We start from the raw sequence: 14,593 nt of genomic DNA, 5'->3' as shown, positions 1-14,593 counted from the left end.
CCGCAGACAACTTTCACCGCTTAGAGAAGACTCAAACCAACCACAATGAGTAAAAAAAAAGTTTCCATATATGAAATAATTATGATTTTTAGTGGCCTGATATTAAATGCAACAAAATGAATGTTTTCAAAACTATTCAAATATATTTAACAGAATTTGTGGTTTCATGCTAATCAGGTTACATTCGCACAGCAATTATTGTCCATATACCGTTATTTTCCCCCATATGCGCACTGGTGAAATTTAAATTCAAAAATCATTTTCTTTGGTTTTCTGAAATTTCTTTATTCAAAGATTGTAAAAATTAAAATAAAAGAAAATAAAATGAAATAATAAATAAAAGTCGTATATTTACGATGCTGCAGAGGGGAAATCGTTCAACATCCATTCCATTCTCAAGTGCGACGAGCCGATTCAGACCATCTGAAAGTTACAACTTTTTCCGGATTTGGGATCTGCGGAGGATTACTTACCCACAGGGAACCGAATCCCAGCGACGGAGTTGCTGGCAAACGCGGGCACCTTTCGTGGCTGCATTCAGTAGCGCGGCGGCAGTCTTTCAGCGCTTCGCATACTTTTCGCAGCCAACTGGCAACAGAAATTACAATAATATACATGGTTGTAAATGACATGGTTCAGCAGGCGGGGGTCAAATCAAATAAAGGGGAAAAATGATTCCTGTTAAGCGAGTGAAAGGAGAACTCTCGAACGACGTTAATGGCCCGCCCACAACAAATGCTATAGTAAAGTACATAGTATACGAGATTCTTGGCTGGCTTTTGGACCTGGTCAGACTTGCTTCTTGCTCCTTGTTACCTCGGCAATACACTCCAAAATACACTCTCATTCTGATCGAGATCCTTTTGCTGATGGTGCTACAGAAATATAGAAAACTACGAGGCTTTGGCTTAGCTGCTATATACTTTTTGTTCTTTCGTCAGAGTTTACATCAATTGCGGGACATATGCGTATTTTTTTTGCATCTTGTATTTTTTAGCTACATTAAAATGTAAATTTTGTTAAGTATAATTGCGCTGACTCCTCAGACTGCTTGCTAAAATGTATAAATTACAATAAAGGTTGTTTGTTGATCGGTTACATCTAAGCAGCGGAAGAGGTTATATCCATGTCGACACTTATTCAAAAATCTAAGTATCTAGGTTCCTCCACACACGGTCAGGTTCGCTTAGAACTTGAATAGTAAAATTATTTAGTCTAGGGTAGCGTGCGGATGGATGCAGAAGTCGCTCCGCACGCTCTACTCGATTTAATTCTATGAGAACTTAGCCTAGTAAAGTTGTAAAATGTAATACATGTTTTTATATATTTTGTGTTGTCTGCTCTGATTATCAAAAGTTGCCGGCAGCCGATGGACTAGAGAGCTGTCTGCAACCAAAGAAACATATCTCTCGGCTGCCGCCTTGAAGATTTACATAGCTGATTCGTTTATGACTGGTTGTTTTAAGTTGATTGGTTGGTTGCTTGTGTGGTGGAAATACAAATGTTTGGCCTGCCGTCGGCTTTGTGGATCTAATTACAATGTTACTTATGTGGATTGCTACATGTGGGTTGCAAATTATAGATTACAATTCTGTGGGTATTGGATAGTTTTCGATGCGCCTCTTGACATTCAATTTATCACCGCTTGCGAAGACAAATTGAATGGAATCCTGGTCACCTTCTGTGTACGTGTATTGCCACTTGCTGTGTTTCTTCTGTTTAGCTCACACACTGCTCTGCACTGCACTGCACTCTGTATTGGTCTGGTATGCTTGGTACTGATCTCTCTTTCTGTTCTAATCCAAGACTGAACCAAACTTCTTACGACTTCACTGCACTGCACTGATCCTGATCAATCAATCTGTAATGTTTGGTTTGTGGTGCTCGGAAAACTTCTTAGGACTATGAACGTGCGTTCATACTTCTTCATATTGATCATTGAATTGCGTATCGTTTACTTGACTTTGAATTTTGGGATTATACTGAGCGATTTTTACTTTATCACCTATAAAATGTCGATAAATGAGAAACGTTATTTAAAACAATTGGTATGCAAAAGGAGTTCTTAATTGGTTGATGGGTTTTTGTTCTCTAAATACTTAAAAGTGTAAATACGTATAAGTTTGTTGAGTAAGGTGGGTCAGACTGTCTCAGCCGTTTTGCATTTTAGTCTCAATATGCTTTATAAAACTACCGAAAATGCCGATAAGGGCGCTATTAAAAAAAAAAACAACTTATGTTTGTCAAATCAAGCGAAAGATTAATGGTCATACGGGATAGATAAGCGGTTGGTGGTTGGTTAATGGTCTGAATTCGCCTTGGACTATGTATATTTTGGTGTTAGTAGTGGTTATTTGGATGTCTCACCTCGTCCGGAATCTCTCTCAATATCTGCGGTTGTTGCCACCGTTATTGAAGCCCTGATTGTTGCCGCCATAGTTGCCTTGATTGCCACCGCCTAAAAGAAAACCCAGGATCGTTAGGAACATATCCAATCGTCTTTCTAGTCTAGTTTCTACACTGGTGGTGACTGTTTATAAAAAAAACTGTAACGTGGCTGCGTGTTACGTCGTACTGGGATTATCTTACATACGCATAACATAGCGAAGGCCATCGTCAGTTGATCTTACAGCGTTTAATAAGCTAACTGCCAAACTCTATCGACGCTCTAACAGTTAGGTGTCAGGGTACTGTGTCTTGCTATCTAGTTGTTATCAATACATCAACAGATGTGCTGTTTGCTCACCTGCTTTGAATCCACCACCTCCTTGGTAGGGCTGCATGCGATTGTTGTTGAAGTTGCCGCCACCGCGCTGAGGACCGCCGCCATAGTTCTGCTGGTAGCCTCCAAAATCATTGCCACCATTGTTCCAGTTATTGCCGCCGCCTCCAAAGTTGCCGCCTCCATTGCCATTGTCCCACGGATTGTTATTGCCCCAGCTGTTGTTGCCACCGCCATAACCACCACCACCGCCGCCACCGCCACCGAAGTTGTTGTTGCCCCAGTTGTCATTACCCCCGCGGTTGTTGCCCCAGTTGTTGCCACCGTTGTTCTGCAATGCCAATTAACCAGTAATAAGTCTCAAATCGAATTGTTGGCGATCAATAAGTCCTTACCCAGTTGCCGCCACCATTCTGGTTGCCGTAGTTTCCACCGCCCATGTTTCCGCGGTGTCCACCGGCACGACCTCCCGGACCACCGCGTCCTCCGCCACCTCCCTGTTGGTCATTCTGCTTGGGCAGGGCCTTCTTCACGTCCACCATTTTGCCATTCAGCTGATGCTGCTTTTGCACTGCAAAAAGAAAGAGGGAAAGCATGCTATTAGTGGGATTCGAAAATAAATTTCCCCATATGGTGCATCCGGAGGATAGTGTGCCATATACTCTTTCATCATTGGTGCACAAACACCACCAACAACAACAATATAATACTGGCTGGGATTTCATCTTACAGTCACAAACGCCGCACGAGCACATCGAACATTGCTATGCGGAGCTGGGACTGTGGAATTTTAGCTAAAATTAGGATAGATATCCGATAGTACACATTCACCTTTCGGTGCCTTTGATTTGCAGTTGTAACGAGGCTGCGTGTTACACAGAATTGATTTATAATATACATTCGCATAACATAGCTTAGCCGACGCTTAAATTAATCTCACAGCGTTTAAATAAAAACTATACAGGCGACTGTTTCAAGCCCGTCAATTTGTCAGTACTGTGACGTCCACGAAGGGGGTGATCTACAAACTTTCTGATTAATCGGTTCGATAATCAAGGTGTGCCGTATACTCTTTCATCGTTGATGCACGAAGAGCACCAACAACAATGATATAATACTGGCTGGAATTTAATCTTACAGTCACAAACGCCGCACGAGCACATCAAACATTGCTATGCGGAGCTGGGACTGTGGAATCGTAGCTAATTTTACGATACATATATTCACGCTCAAAAATATTCACCATTCTGTGCATTAGTCAGTAGACTAATTGTATACTCTTTCTGTTCATATAGTTGGTAAACCACTGATATTGTGCCTTATACTCTTTCATCGTTGATGCACGAACAGCGTCAACAACACGATATAATATGGGCTGGGTCTTTCATCTTACAGTCACAAACGCCGCATAAGCACATCGAACATTGCTATGCGGAGCTGGGACTGTGTATCGATTTCCATAATAACAATTAATTGAACTATTGTAACGAGGCTGCGTGTTACGCTGAATAGGCGCAATGTTTACATTCGCATAACATAGCTTAGCCGACGCTTTGATTCATCTCACAGCGTTTAAAAAAAAAACTACCCTGGCGATGGTTTCAAACCAGTTAATTTGTCAGTACTGTGATTTTAGGAAACAGTTTTAGATTCAAGCTATAGTGTGCCATATACTCTTTCATCGTTGATGCACGAACAGCACCAACAACAATGATATAATACTGGCTGGGATTTCATCTTACAGTCACAAACGCCGCATGAGCACATCGAACATTGCTATGCGGAGCTGGGACTGTGGATATATGGTAATAAATGCAATTTCATCGAATTTCTTGCTTATAGTTTACATTCGTTTATCCGACGCTGATGGACATTTGTGAGAAGCCTTACAATTTTCCAGAGCTGATTGAGCATATAGATTAGGGGTTGTTGCAGCTGCATGTTGTTCAACGCCGCATACACAAATGGGGTTAATATTTACAATGTATACCATAAGATACGGATTCGTTTCCTGTGCAGATAATTCAATCTGTATTGTATAAAACTAACAAGGCAATGTGATTTTCCTAACAAGCTACTCTCAAAGAAATAAATAACTTCTAAACGATGCGCGATATTGTCTAGCAAAATATTAGCAAAATCGTTCTACTTACACACAACTTTGTCCACGGGATCGTAGTCGTCGAACTCGACGAAGGCGAATCCTCGCTTCTTGCCAGTCTCCTTGTCGATGACGATGTTGATGTCGACGATGTTGCCGAAGTTCTGGAAGTAGTCGCGGATGCTCTGCTCATCATGGTCGTCCTTGAGGGCGCCAACAAAGAGCTTCTTTACGGTGGCTCCGGCGTTCGGGGAATCGATGTCCTGGCGGGGAACAGCGCGCTTGGGCTCCACCACTCGACCGTCGATCTTGTGGGGACGCGACTTTTGCGCCTCATCAATCATGCTCGAGTGGGAATAGGTGATGAACCCGAATCCGCGGGATCGCTTTGTGCGCGGATCCTTCATGACCACCACGTCCACGATGTTGCCCCATTTCTCGAAGTGAGCCTTCAGGTTCTCGTCGGTGGTGCGGTAGTCCAAGCCACCGATGAACAGCTTGCGCATATGCTCCGGCTCGGTGATGGAGTCCTGAGCAAAGTCCTAAATTATTGATTTTATTAATGGCTGTACATAACCTCACTTTCCGCCCTTGAGACACATGCGTAATTTTCAAAATGGCGACCGGCAAGGCGAGACACCAGTTTGCACGAAATTTCTAGACCCTTAATAACCAATACTTACATCATCATGGCCATTGGAGTTGCCGTTCTGGTTCGAGTTCACCATTTTACTATTGCAAGTGTCGAGTAACTTCTATACTAACTATTTTTTGCCTTTGCAAATGGAGAAAGTCCCCTGACACACGAGACGAATGAAAAACTGAATACTGTGTGACCGTTTCTAAAAACCGATTAAACACAGCAGCTATTCGATACTACTGATAACGATAACGATAATTTGACAGATAGATACCCTTGTTAATACAATACTTTTACAATATCTGTCCTCTTTCTTTTCACCATGCCTTAAAAATGTATGTAATATGTGTATTCTTTTGTATGCAACTTACATCTTGCTCCTCATTTTGACCGTTGTTCCAGTTGTCGTGACCACCCATTTCGAAGCACTTATAAATATCTAACTAAACTGCAATGATTTTATATTTCTTAACCAAACTAGCGAAATTACGACACTGAGAATGACAGATGCTCACTATAGAAGTCGTTACCTCAGACTGAAAAAAAATGTTGATGTGACCACACAAGCCGTAGACAGACCTTAGCACAGCTCTTACAAAATACAAGCAAAGGCATTTGGTTACACTAAACGGTACTACCGCAGACATTATGACTTGCTTCCACTGAAAATCTGTGTCCGTCAAATAAGCAACGATAGCGGAACGGTGGAAAAAGGAACATGCGGACGTGATTTATAAATCAAATATGTAAACAAATCGAACTTTTTACTATCTATGTAAGTCGTACATACAGTTTATTGGATTCATAGAGTAAATAAAATATGCAATTGAACAAGGAATATCTCCACTCGCAGAGCATCCAAAGTGCTCGCAGGTCCACCTTAAAGGACATTTCAGGAAAAAATATTTTCCACAGTGTTGAGATGAGTTCAAAAGTATTTTGACTTACTAAAAATCAATTTTTATCAACGTTTACATTATTCTAGCTATTTTCAAGATTTAGCTACATATTTATTCGAAAGCTTTTTGTGGTATTTTTCGCCGCACCCGCAGTAGCCACACTGCCGCACACGTAAGGAAATAAGTTTTCTAGTTATTTGATTTCCAAAATGCCGAAAAAGAAAACTGGGCAGCGTAAGAAGGCCGAGAAGCAGAAGCTTCGCCTCAAGGAGATCCGCAGCAGGGAGGTTCCCCTGGCGGACTTGCCCTGCAATGCGCCAATGGAGTGCGACAAGTGCGAGAAGAAGCAGAAGTCGAGAGCCTTCTGCTACTTCTGCCAGAGCATTCAGAGATTACCCATTTGCGCCCAGTGCGGGAAGATCAAGTGCATGCTAAAGACCGGCGATTGCGTGGTCAAGCATCCGGGCGTCTACACCACGGGCCTCGGAATGGTGGGCGCTATCTGCGACTTTTGCGAGGCGTGGGTCTGCCACGGACGCAAGTGTCTCCAAAACCACGCCTGCACGTGTCCGCTGCAGAATGCGACCTGCCTGGAGTGCGAACGCGGTGTCTGGGAGCACGGCGGCCGCATTTTCAAGTGTTCCTTCTGCAACGGATTCCTGTGCGAGGACGATCAGTTCGAGCACCAGGCCAGCTGTCAGGTGGGTAACCAAAAATACTCATTAAGCTTTGTTCCGAACTTCCTTTCGAGATTCATGTGACGCCTAATGTAATGCAATCCATTCGATTCCAGGTGCTGGAGTCGGAGAACTATAAGTGTCAATCGTGCAACAAGCTGGGTCAATACTCCTGCCTGCGCTGCAAGACCTGCTACTGCGAGGATCACGTTCGTCGCAAGGGCTTTAAGTACGACAAGAACAAGCCAATTCCGTGCCCCAAGTGCAACTACGATACCTCGGTGACCAAGGACCTCAGCATGTCCACTCGGTCGCACAAATTCGGGCGACAGCAACAAGGAGGCAACAGCGACGACGAGGAGGGATACGGTGGATACTATGGAGCCGGTGGCAGTGGCTACTATGGTGGCGCCGCCAGTGGTGGCTACTCCTACGGCGGTGATGATGATGAAGATGAGTCCGATGGAGACTACGAAGATGAAAGCGATGAAGACGATGATGATGATGAGGAAGAGGACGAGACCACAGAAAGTGAACCGGAGAAGGAAACCGACAAAAAGGCCACCAAATAAGGCTGAATTGTTTATATACTCGTAAATAGCCTTTTGTTAGTCCCTCTAAGTGTGCGAATGAATTCTCGGCTGTGCACTCGTTTCTCTCGATGTAATAGGGAAATAAATTCTTTGTCAAATTGTAGAGCTTCCAAGTAGAAATTCTCTAAAATGCAACAAGCTGCAAGTGGGCTGTGGGCCAAAGTCGAAAGGTAAATGCGAAAGCAAATGCGAACCCAAATTCCACGAGGGAGGATAACTGGGGAACTGAGGGTGCGGATTGGAAATAATGCGACTGGGCAGGGAGGAGCAGCAGGGCCAACCCATACGCATATGATGATGGCGATGCCAACGGCTCTGCCAGCGCCAACTTCTCTGCTGATAGACTCATCCATCTCCAATCCACTTACGAGCGCAAATATTTACACAATTTACTCGAAAACGGAGGTATGAGCATATAATATTTCCAAAAACGATGGCAAACACACCACACACACCAAGCGAAAGACACGCACTTCGGCATTTGGGAATGTTTGGCAGTTAGGCAGAGCGGAACAGCAACAGCAATGGGTAGATGGGTGATGGTGGCTGGGCCAAGTGGGGCACGGGATGTGGGCAGGGACGGACCCATCATCAGGCTGAAACATTTTAGGCATTGCAAATCAATGAGCGGCCTGATGGAAGGGAGGAGCATAGTTCTTCTGCATATGAATGAAATCATATGTGGCGTTACTTATGTAGGCGAGTCCTGGGCGAGGATGTGGACGCATGGGGTCGGGGACTGGGTGGGTGAGTGGCAGGCAAATCAACTGTGTACATAATACAGATTAGTGTGAGAGGATATGGGATGCACATACAGTCGCGGTCGGAACAATAGTCCTCAGATTTAGTTCTTTAGTAGCTAATATTAAACATTTGCCATACGAACTTTAAAGTTGGATTGATACTAAGCATATCCTTGGTATAATATGTAATTACCCTTGCTAAGATACCCCCTGCTGTGGTTACTTACATGACCATACTTATGTATAGATCGGAGCAGCTTAATGGCCGCCTGCCAGCATTTGTGTCTGCATTTCAATCAAAATGGCCTGTCTATTCCGGCCGAGGCGATGTCCAAGCCATTGGAGTTAGGGCTACTCAACAAAATTAGAAACGGGGTGGCTTATGGGGGCCAGATGGAGGGGGTGTGCCATTTATGGACTGTGGGCTGTGGTGGTCAGTGCCAAACATCAATAATAATTTCATAAATGTAATCAGAGAGAGGCAAACAAGACCCGAGTCGAGTCACAGTGATTGAGCTCTTAATTGCACTGCGATATTAATCCTTGAGCCCACTCTGTCCAGCCAATTTGGTCACTTCCCATCACGATGACCGCCTTCATTAGCCGGAGTGCATTCTCAATTACCAGATGGATGGGTCTCGGGTTTAAAGTCTCGCTGGGATCAGGATTCCCAAGAAAAGCCGACCGCAAACTCTAATCACTTCCGATCAGCATTATCTACTGCTTATTTATGCAATGCCAATATTTTTGTCGGCCAAAGTCAAGCCATAACAATAACACAGCCATGGCCAAGGATTAAGGTGGGAAAATCCTGTGGACAATCCGAGGAACACGTGGAGAAGTCAAAAAGTACGGCTTATGGCCAAACGCAATTAACGTTAATTACGATGGAAAACAGCCGGAGCGGCACTGCTTCCCATGGCTACGGGTTAAGGACTCTAGGATTTCAGGATTCAGCAGGTCCTTGCGGCCACTTGAAGTTTAATTTAATTTCATCTTGCGTCTGCCGCAGCGTTGCTCGCTTCAAGTGATTGCGCCATGGGATTGGATTGGATTGGACAGGATTGGTTGGGATGGTCTAGGTAGTTTGGATTCGGTGGGGGTGGTATCTAACGTCATCATCAACATCAGCCATATCCACATCCACTTCGCCATCGACGTTCGTCAAAGCTGGCGATGATTGATGGTGCGTAATTTGGAAAATTAGAACCAGGATACGCAGCGAAAAAGGGGTGGCTCTCGTTTTCAGCGTACTTTTTTATTTCGGCCCCTGCTAATGTTGTTGGCACAACAAGGTGTGTCCTGGTATCGGTCCGTATGCCGCGTGTCCTGCCGCCGCTCGCCGCTTGCGGACGCGTGTTTTGCGTCCAGCAAAGTAGCGCGTGGTTATTAGAAAACAATTTAATTAAATATTCACTTGAACCGGCAACACCAACACAACGTGGTCCGGTGGAAAAGCGTAGGCAGTGCCACGGAGATGGCCTCACTTTCCCATCATAAAGCGCTCAAACAATGGCCATCAATATTAAACGATGTTGTTCGGTGTCCATTTAGAGCGCTCCAGTTGCTCGTCCTTGTTGTTTTAGCCGTCCTCACTGGTCCGTGATGTAATGTGAGAAAGTTTTTTCACGTTTTTCGTTGTTGTTCGGTCCGCGGTCGAGTTTCTGTGCAGCGGATGGAATGGGAACCCAAGTTTCTGGTCTGCGCTTTTCGGCGCAGGGGTACGCCTTTGATCTACTTCGTCCTGTGGGCGAATCCCTGAGAATATGTTCTCAAAATAACACGGGTTAATTGACCCTTGCTTTCCCCAGAGAAAAGTGTCGCCGACTGATTTATAGGCTAGCTATGTTATTATATTATATGGAGTGGTATTATTAATATCCAACTATACATTCTTTATAAAACCCGTTAAGGACTTAATTGGAATTAGCACACTTCCGCAGACAACAGCATCTATGATCCTTGCCGAAAGCTGTTAGAAAGTCATCGCCATCGAGTCGGAAAAGAGCTTCGTCCAGGTGAGCCGCACTGCACCCGCACAGCAGGACTGGGCGAAGGCAGAAGCTACTGTGCCGGGAAAGCGACACCAGGAGGCCCGCCCGCACACAGGCGATTCAATGGAGAAGTCACGGCAGGACAATGGGAAAGTCGTTGGCTGTCTAATTGCATCAGCGGCGCTTCCCTGGGCACGCGACCCGCTGCGCCTCACCTGCAATTAAACTGTCGCATTAGGAGCAACATACACGGCTGTTCGCCAGAAATTCAAAGTGATGACGCAGCCAGAAAAGCGATTCCGGAACACAATCGAATGGCCTGGGTGGGTGGGTGTTGGTTTACGGCGTGTAACAATTGAGGGTCACGTGTCGGCGGGGGATGGAGGGCGGCGAAACTTGGACCTGAAACGACCTTCCACCAGCCAAAAGTTTGGCTTAGGGATTAGCCGCACGCCGTGTCGGTGGTTTCTCCTTTTGCCATTGTGTTTGCCAACGCAGCTACATACTTTGCACCCGGCAAGCCGCCTAATGAAAGCAAATCTCCGAATTAATTTCAAACGAATTTGTTTTGATGCCACGATAAGCCGTCGTCTCAACTGGCTGCAAAAAAGGGGGCAGTTGCAGGAAGCAAAAAATCTCGCCAGCGCTTGCCATTTAGCCCATTGAGCCCACTGAATCCGCCCATTCTGGCCCGTTTTGATTTCTGTCAATAGCCCGGCGGGCTGGCACTTGAGCGGCGAGACGCTCCGCTCTGCCATCGGGCGAAGCTGAATTTTGCAATACGCCCGAGGGTCCTGGTTCGAACCCCACCTCCCCTCACTCCAATCCATTCCACTCACCCACACACGCGCGCGCGCTTTGCATTACAATTGGTAAGCGGGTACGCCCACCTACGCGTCCCACGCCCACGGCGTGCTACAGTTATTAACCTCAGCTTACACTGGACTGCAAGGAAATACATAGCTTGGGTTTTTGCTCACTTGGGTGACCAGGATATACACTCATCATCATTCACCACAATTCGCTTCTACTATCCTGATTATCCTGAAATGATTACCAAACCCAACTTACTACTGTCCAGATTTACCCCTAAGTTTGTGATGGCCAGTGTAGTTTGCCTGCGGCTAACAGTGTAATTAAAGTAGTTGCGGTCGATTGTAATAATGTCGATGATGATGCCGATGATTATGATGACCCGCACTTGTCGTGAAGCACCAGTTCAAACGGCCTGGGAATCTATTTGCTCGCACATCCATCCCATTACATGTCCTGGATTTCGAGTCCTGCCACTTGTCCTTCCTCCAGCGGCCGCGTGCTCTGCACGTGAACTGCCATGATTATGATCGCAATCTCGCATGCAATCGCCGGTGGGAAAAGTGTGGGAGCGTCTCCTCCTCCTCGCAGGCCAAACAGCACTCATCAGCGGGCCATTATAGATGGCTAAATTATTTATTGTCAACAGTGTGTATGGTCGAGAAATCGCATTTATATATGCCAGTGGGCCATTGTCTTTGCATCTGTCTCTGCAGCAGCAGCAGCAACAGCAACTCAATGTCAAGATTAATCGCCAGCTGTGGGACGAGGCTGGCGGACAGGTAACACATCGAGCGAATCAAGCCAGACCAGGAGTCAGACTTCTATATGTTGGGTATATGCCGTGTGTTTGCCGGGGGTAACAATGAAATATTGAAATGAAAAAAATTTCAAGTTCGGCAGCTTGTCAAGTGGCACTTGTCGTCAGTTGAACGTCACGGCGTTCGGGCACTTTGTCAATTCAAGTGAAATTTTTATTAATTTCGTTTTTTAAACCGTACTATATGTATGTATGCCCTGTGACAGATACGATTGTGTGCATTCACACTGATATGTGTGTTATTGAAAGGTTCTCGATGCACGTCCTCATCAATGGCAGCCATTAGTTGTTGTTTAATGCTAACTAATTGCCGGCAATTCGTCAGCGGCCAGTTCCCGAAAAACCATCTCATCGTGATCCTAAAACCGGCGGTGCCTTTGTGCCGCGTCGGGTGACCTGTATCCTTAATTTCAGGCCGATCTCCTCTTTGGCCACCACATGCACCCTTCGCTGGCCGGCTTTGTTGCCAATTGACAGTTGTAAATGTTTGTTGTAAATTGTGCTTTAGAGGTGCTAATAGAGTGCCACCGCCGTGCGCGTTTTCCCAAGTTCTTCATTCGGTTTTATGCTTCCAGATTCCTGTTTTCTTCTTCAGCTTCGTCTTGGATTTTTGATTGAGTTGCCCCCCAAACAGAAAATCAATGAACTCTGCTGGTGGACACAAGGTACCACCTTTTTATGATGCTTTTGGCCGCCGCCTGGCGGATATCTCTTTGATTTCGCACCGACCGAGTGAATCACAAGAACTTCACACCACAACTTCAGTTCTGGAATATTGGGGATAGGGGCTTGGGGACTTGGAGATCGGGGCAGGAATCAAATCAACGGCTTCTGCTGCAGTAGCTGTCAAGTGCAAACTATTTATGAAGTGGCGGATCTTTGTTTGTCCAGCAAATTATTGTGGCTGGCCATAAAAGGCATTGTGTTTTAGTGCCACTTGATTTTTAGCGAAAGGGAAATTTGCGTTCTATACTTTTCTATTTTTCATTTTTAGACATCTTTATAAGTGCATATACATATTTGTTAGGGAATTATTCCTTACATCCATAGATTTTAGGTTTAGTTTCTTGTGTTTTCCGTGAGTTTTCCCTACTTTCACTTATCGATTGATTCAGACTTTCAGTTTTGCCGAGCACTTCTGGGCTGTTTGCTCAGGATGTCATTGACTTTGTAGCTTTGACTTTGGTGCAGCCGAGTGTAACAATTATGGGCAGCAGCGACTTGGAAAACAAACACACCTCCCGTGCCGAAAAGGTGCCACACATTTCCCAAATTATAGTAACCGACTTTTAGTCACAAATTTGGCCATTATTAAATTAACGCTTTCGCCGATTGCTGCGTCATCGGGTGGAGGGGAGGGGGTTGGATTTTTATCCTGTGCTGCCCGTTATGCGTCGAAGGATGTTCAGTCACTGCCAGATATGAGCATATGTATGCCCTGCAGAGTCCCAGTCAGAGAGTTGGAACCAAAGAGGCAGAGACAGCTCGGGCTAACAAGGGTGCCGCATGTCCAGTTGAAATGCCAATGACTTGCCATTTTCGATGGCACTTGGCACGTCAGCCGCCCGTCACGTCATGGGTAGACCGGGCCAAAACCAAAACTAAAAACCGGGAGAGCCGTCGCTCGCAGGCCGTGGTAAGTCGGTACGACCCATGGATCGGATGCATCCAAAATTCTCTTATCAAGCGCCATCGATGGACCACACACGACGCAGCGGTGCTGCATTTAACAACTCCATGGTACACCTAACACGTTCTTATCAGCCGGGCCCAGTCGCAACCAGATGGCGACGAGCAAAATGATGAGATGACTCTTACAAAACGATGAAGACAAGCTGCGGAGCTCCGGCCTGACTTTTGGCTGCTCGTTGGATGCGCACGCATCATCGGGTAAGCGCCACTTATGTCACTTGTGCCGTTGATGTAGAGATGGAGCCTCCAGTGGAGCACATGAGCACTCACCACATGCAGCTCCAACTCCAACTCCAAGCTTCGCGTTCCACACGGAAAAGAATTGGGGTCTATCTGGTGTGGCCTACATATGTGATGTATTTACGACCTTGAATTTAAACTATTTTTAAAAGGCATTAAACTTTTTAAAATTATTTTATTTTATATATTTCTTAGTAATATTTTCATCTCTGAAATATGAGTCTTACTTCGCTGTAAGTTAATGGGTAAAATACTGTATATAGATACATTGAGTATTAGTATTAAGTGTAGTTCTAATGAACTACATTTCTTTCAGTGCAGCTCTAGTTTATGCTGTTTCCATGTTGGTGGTGGTGCTGGTGCTATTGTTGCTGGTGTTGCTACTTCATAATGTGCTGGGTCTTGATGGGATTAACACAAACGGGCAACACATCTCAAGCATCCGAAGCTGTGTGCCAGTTTGGTGTTTTTACTTTTCGTTTTTACGCAGTCATCACCGTGATCAACAGCCATGCTCTTCAGGTCTCCATCTCCATCGCCAACTCGAACTCCAGAGTCTGGAGCTCTTCAGCGACCGGAGTTCCAGCTTTGGACGACTCCGATCTGCGATCTCCGATCTACGAGATCTCGGAGATCGCTGCCCTGTCTGGCTTGGCTGA

The 14,593-nt window shown here is 45.4% G+C and overlaps 2 protein-coding genes across 7 annotated transcripts; one reads left to right on the top strand and one right to left on the bottom strand.

Annotated features, from left to right (window-relative positions):
• Positions 1–274: 274 nt before the first annotated feature.
• On the bottom strand, positions 275–6,005 carry LOC117144576 (heterogeneous nuclear ribonucleoprotein A1). Of its 6 annotated transcripts, none has more exons than XM_033309833.1 (6): positions 5,835–6,004; positions 4,876–5,365; positions 3,118–3,293; positions 2,747–3,053; positions 2,368–2,458; positions 275–588 (listed from the first exon to the last, which is right to left on the bottom strand). In XM_033309833.1, the coding sequence occupies exons 1-5, from the start codon at positions 5,880–5,882 to the stop codon at positions 2,385–2,387; spliced, it is 1,095 nt and encodes a 364-aa protein (XP_033165724.1). In that variant the 5' UTR covers positions 5,883–6,004; the 3' UTR covers positions 275–588; positions 2,368–2,384. The 6 variants fall into 6 exon arrangements, with proteins under 6 accessions (XP_033165724.1, XP_033165721.1, XP_033165722.1 ...); XM_033309832.1 differs by lacking the exon at positions 275–588 and adding an exon at positions 1,911–2,005 and having other exon boundaries at positions 5,835–6,003; XM_033309834.1 differs by lacking the exons at positions 275–588; positions 5,835–6,004 and adding exons at positions 1,911–2,005; positions 5,507–5,667.
• A 498-nt stretch (positions 6,006–6,503) lies between these two features.
• Positions 6,504–7,735, top strand: LOC117144276 (zinc finger protein 330 homolog). Its single transcript, XM_033309379.1, has 2 exons — positions 6,504–7,063; positions 7,156–7,735. The coding sequence occupies exons 1-2, from the start codon at positions 6,572–6,574 to the stop codon at positions 7,609–7,611; spliced, it is 948 nt and encodes a 315-aa protein (XP_033165270.1). The 5' UTR covers positions 6,504–6,571; the 3' UTR covers positions 7,612–7,735.
• Positions 7,736–14,593: the final 6,858 nt, after the last annotated feature.

Source organism: Drosophila mauritiana, chromosome 3R, assembly GCF_004382145.1.
Source record: "Drosophila mauritiana strain mau12 chromosome 3R, ASM438214v1, whole genome shotgun sequence".
Taxonomy (NCBI): domain Eukaryota; kingdom Metazoa; phylum Arthropoda; class Insecta; order Diptera; family Drosophilidae; genus Drosophila; species Drosophila mauritiana.
The sequence above is the reverse complement of the archived record's forward strand: the minus strand, read 5'-3'. Positions and strand labels throughout refer to the sequence as shown.